The following is a 5396-nucleotide window of genomic DNA, read 5'->3' as shown; positions in this document are numbered from 1 at the left end:
TTCGTATAATTCTTGCTGTTTTATTGAAATGCAAAAAAAATTGAACTTTCTTCCTATGAAATCAAGTATACGCAATGGACAACTCCTTTTACGTTTTCTCGCTTGAAATTTTAAAGCCCTTCAATAAATTAAATTGTTAAGAAAATGAAAAACTGAGTATGCAGCAAAATCTATTGCTTCGCGTGCAAATGCAATTTCTCCTGTATAACAAAAAAGGTTTATTTTTATTGCACGGCCTTTAATAAAAAATAGTTATTTTTCTTCCATTAAATAGTTTAAACTAAGCACTCAGTGTTCGGCGTATCCAATCCATATAAAAGAAAATACTAGCATGCATATCTGGATAGCCTACGGCACAAGGGTAGCCCCAATTAACTACACCAACCAATTTTCCGTCGTTCACCAGCGGTCCCCCAGAGTCGCCATGGCATGCACCCTCGCCATATTTCGTGTATGTGCACATATGTCCATAATCCATAGAAGGGTTATAGTTAACCATTTCCGCGCATTTTTTATACGGCAAATAGTTCAGGTACACCACTTGCAACTTTTCCGGAGTATCACCATACAATTCTGTTGTGCCCCAGCCCGTCAGTATGACCTCATCGCCCTCCGTCATCTGTTCTGTTGGCAGTTCTATCGGCTGGGTTTTCTCATTGAAAACAATCGATGTATTTAGATTTAATAAGGCAATATCATTGTGGCTAGACGGGGTGTTGTAGCGGCAATGCACATGAATTGCCTTCACGTAGTATGTGGCATTCGGTTTCTCCCATTCGTTAGTTCCGGTAGCAATCTTTATACTGTCCGCTGTCTTCCCATAAACACAATGCCCAGCAGTTACTATCCAATCTTTGTTAATAATAACCCCACCACAGGAATGATATCCATAAATGCTTTGCAACGAAATTTGATAGGGCGCAAAGCCCTCCGTTGCGTTTTCTCCGCCAATGACACGACTCTCGAACGAACTTTTTACATAGTCCTTTGGGTATTTCAAGAGTATGGCCCGTGTATGGGCTAGCAAAAGAATGCCGATAAAAACAAATACCTTCATGGCGTATGGCTATAACGAGTATAGAGAAGTTTGAGCGACTTTGGAAATATTTATCTAAAGGTTTGGTCAATTTGGCTGTAGATATCAGTAAACAACAAACTTATCGTCGTTTCTGGTTCGAAGATAAAAAAATTATATGTACTATGGCTTGATTACCAGCGTTTTTGGTTTTGTTTTGTTCTTGTTTTTTGTTTTTCTTTGTTGCCCAATACATTAATTGAATAGTAAAATTTAGAGACATAAAATGCACTTCTTAGGGTATAAAAGAACGAACAGTTATGACCTGTTTATGGCTTAAAAAATGACTCACAGTAGCAATGATATAAAACACACATAAACAAGGTGGCGCAAAATGAATCAGCTAACTTTGTTTTCGAACATTTTTGTACTAAATAAAATAAAATTATTTTGAGTGGTCATACTCCCATCATTTTGACCTTCACCCTCGCCATTGCTTGTCTGTTACTGTAGCTGTCTAGCTCACAGGTGTCGCCATATGAAAAATTAAAAATCTTATAAAGGTGCGGTCGGCGGTAATTTATTATTTTATTTGTAATTATTTATCAGTCAAAAAGTAATTTTACAGTATCTGAAATTGAATACTTTAATAATAAATAAAAATATAATTAATAATAATTACATCAAAGGTAATCGAAAGGGGTTAACAGCGGGACTTACTGAGATATTCGCACGATTATTTTGTTTTTACTTGGCGAAAATATCTGTGGTGCATATTCATCAAAGAAAAATTTAAAAAATATATATAAAAAATTAAAGGGATTTCTCAGCAACATGCACTTAAGGGGGGAGCCTGCTTTAAAGGCTTCAAAAAATCGATTTTTTTTTCATAAATGTCTTCCCAAACTATCCAAGAATGTGTCCTCAAAATTTCAGAAGGAAATTCAAAATATTTTCGCAGTTGCAGAAGAAATTGCGAGCAAGCGTCGAACAGGTATACGAGCGGATTTTTTATATACAAAAACTTTGACGCGCGATTTCTCGGTTTTTTGTTTCACGATTTTTCCTAATTGGTGGAGGGTTATATTGCGAAGAGCTTTTTATCAGAATGCTTTAAACTACCGGATCACTGTAGTGTTTTTCAAACGGAAATAAAAGCTGTTCATGAAACCTCAAGATGATTAAAGATCGACAGAATATCATCCAAAGATATCTGCATTCTATCAGACAGCCAAGCTGCTCCACGGGCTGTGGATGCATTCCAAATAACATCAAGTATCGTATTATCTTATGCTGGGCTCTAGTCCACAAAGATATACCAGCTAACTGTGGGGCTGACCAACTTGCAAGAGATGGTACCTGTATGCCAAATATACATAATTTTATGGGGGCTCCTCTCGCAACTTGTAAGCTTCTTGTTATGGACGCAGTAATCAATTCTGTAAATCAAAGATGGATTAGTGCCAATACCTGTGAAATTGCAAGGCAAACATGGCCAAGGCTAAATTTAAGTATATGCAAGAATACTACAATATAAAATTGAATGGACCTCAAATAAGGACCTTAGTACGACCCCTCACAGGGCATCGAGTCATAGGAAATCACGCGAGGAGATGACATGCGTTGACATGCTTGATTTCTGTCGTAGCTGTGGGTATAAGGATGAGTTCGAAACCATTCAGCACCTTTTCTGCACATGCCCGGCTCAAGCCAGAAGCAGGAATCGATATTTAAGATCCAATTCCTAATGAATATGGATAAGTTATCCACTTTAGGTATCAAGAACCTTTTACGCTTTGTCTAAAACTCAGGATGTTTCAATATGGAAAAGGAAATGTGGCCCAGCCCCCGTGGCTCACAACGGACCCATTTCATGGTCTAAGTGGCATCGCTGTTCCTATATACGATGCGGCTGCCAAACTTACCTACCTTCCCCAAGTTTATTTATTTCCTGATAGTTTGATAAGAAATAATAGCGGGAAATATTAAAGGCCCCCACTGTCTTCTTTTCTAATAAAATATAATAGTTCGCTAACCTTATATTTCTTGGAATCCACTAATGAAATCAAGCACTTTACTTTACGACATCTTTCAAAGAAAAAGGTGTGCCATAAAGTGAACAAAAAAAACAAATCTCTTTCCATCCCTAGCATAGAGTGTTAGCTCACAACTACTTAAATTTAGACATATTTAAATCTTTTCAGGCTGAACGCAACCTTTCAGCTCAATTGGACCAGAGAGGCAACAGAGTGGCAACACAGTTATCGACAGGGAAAGATGACTTGCGATAAGCCAACTAGTGCATGACCAGAATGGGAGGCGAGACGTTGTGGCAAATGAATAAATTGACGGTGTGCTATGTGGCGCATACGCAATGCTGGCGCCATTTGACGATCACACCATTGACGTGGTGCACATTTACGTGCATGGCCGCGCAAGCAAAGCGCTTGCCATGATGAGTCAGGTGAACCATCGGTATGAACCGATAATGGACAATTGGTAGGCACCTTAAGTTGGTTGAATTCTTGTGCTAACGCTGTGCCAATGTTGGGTATTTACATACATACATATATACAAAGTTGTTGTTCTACCGCAACCGAATGCGCCAAAGTGTCGAGCAGCAATCGTAGATGTGAGATGGTGGTTTAACGGCATGTAGAAAACGAAATTGCACAGCTATAGAAAAAAAAAGTATTTTAAAAATATCTGACATATACTTAAATAGCTTTCATTTATTATTTTATTGGGTTGACTGTGTTGAATTATTTTTTTTTTTTGTACATTTTTTTGTTTGTTTTGTGCCACACGTCTTCCCACCCGCTCAACTGTTATCGCTTAACTTGGCTGCTACTTAAGCATAAAATGTGTCTGCGTTAAGGAGCTATTTTTGTTGCCAACGAATTTCGTTTGTTCCGAAAGCTGGCTGTCAGCCAAACAATTCCTTTCCGCCGTTTTCGTTTGACGGTGGAGCGTTGGACGATCGCCTGTTGACTCATTGGATCTGTGTCACACGTGTACTGGGCAGGCAAGCTTGTGTGTCGTTTTGTGGCCACCAACGCTGAACAAACACTCAGGTGCTGCGATATTTTTGATTTTTTCCAATTTTCTATTTCAGCCATTTGGACTGTCTGACGACAGGTTTTTTATGTTCTTAGAATTCTAAATTCAAAATTATTTTATAAAATAATAATAAAAAATGCTATAAAGAATTTCGAAATGACTAATAAAAACTTCTCAAACATCAGACACCGATTCTGCGTACAAAAATTCAAGTAGCATCTTTAATTTGACTATAGATGACATTCACTTATTATGTACCGTTATATTTGTTAAAAAACTACTATAATTTTGATTCCTTTCAGCTCGGCATTGGCGTAATCCCAATAGCAATGCTGAGCCATCACTTTAATGAGTCTTTACTGACGGCTCCAAAGCAGACTAAGCGCCGGAATCGGCAATTTGCCTTAACTACACCTTTGCTGGTAAAGAAACATACCTACTTATTTTATTCTGTGTGCCCGAACATGTAGAAGTACCCAGGTACCACAGGTTGAGACAGCGGATGTCTTGAGCAGAGTGCACCTCGATCAGGCATTTTTTCGCTCTCCACTGATTATAGCACTCGTTGTATTTAAAATATATTATATTTACACTGTTTTAAGGTGGTATAGAGCGTGCACTTCAAACCCTATCTAAATTTGTAGTCCGTTTATTTTTGACTCAGTATTCACCTTTGTTAACCATATGAGTTTAATAACTCCTAAGGCTCTTTCCAACTTGTGTATTCTGCGACGTTAAACGCGAGGCTTTAAGGACCCTTATACTAGAAAAATGCTTTATAAGCAAAATGCTGGGTAAGCTTCAATATTCCCGAAAGGGTTTTGCATTTTCACTTTCCGTTGCCTGTTTTCTTCTTATTTATTTGCAACTCGTTACCGAAAGCAAGCGATCATATATAAAATAAAATCTATAAGAAAACAATGCATAAAAATAAAATGTAAAAATAAAATGGTTAAAAAAGAATTTGTACAATAAAACTCGTAAACGGCTGTTTTATTTTGGAGTACCATTACCGAAACAAAATTTAATACAAACTCTTGTTGCAATTTCAAACCTATTTTTAAAAACAGTAAAAACGAAAACACGCGCAAAGGTAGATTTACTCAAGACGGCACGGCTGAAACCAACGATTACGTCGCCTTTGTGAGTATACTGTCGAACGAACCGTTAATGTTGCGCCACCATGTAAAGGGTGATTTTTTAAGAGCTATAAGAAAGTTTTTCAAAAAAACACACGTAAAATTCAGAAAAATGTATGAAATTTTTATTTAAATCGATAGTACAGTCCATATAATTTAATGTTTGAAGATTATTTCATGCA

The 5396-nt window shown here is 37.3% G+C and overlaps 1 protein-coding gene across 1 annotated transcript; it reads right to left on the bottom strand.

Moving 5' to 3' along the window:
- On the bottom strand, nucleotides 1-1061 carry LOC128859757 (chymotrypsin-1-like). The gene has a single exon (XM_054096818.1). The coding sequence runs from the start codon at nucleotides 1055-1057 to the stop codon at nucleotides 281-283; it is 777 nt and encodes a 258-aa protein (XP_053952793.1). The 5' UTR covers nucleotides 1058-1061; the 3' UTR covers nucleotides 1-280.
- Nucleotides 1062-5396: the final 4335 nt, after the last annotated feature.

Source organism: Anastrepha ludens, chromosome 2 (assembly GCF_028408465.1).
Source record: "Anastrepha ludens isolate Willacy chromosome 2, idAnaLude1.1, whole genome shotgun sequence".
Taxonomy (NCBI): Eukaryota; Metazoa; Arthropoda; class Insecta; order Diptera; family Tephritidae; genus Anastrepha; species Anastrepha ludens.
The sequence above is the reverse complement of the archived record's forward strand: the minus strand, read 5'-3'. Positions and strand labels throughout refer to the sequence as shown.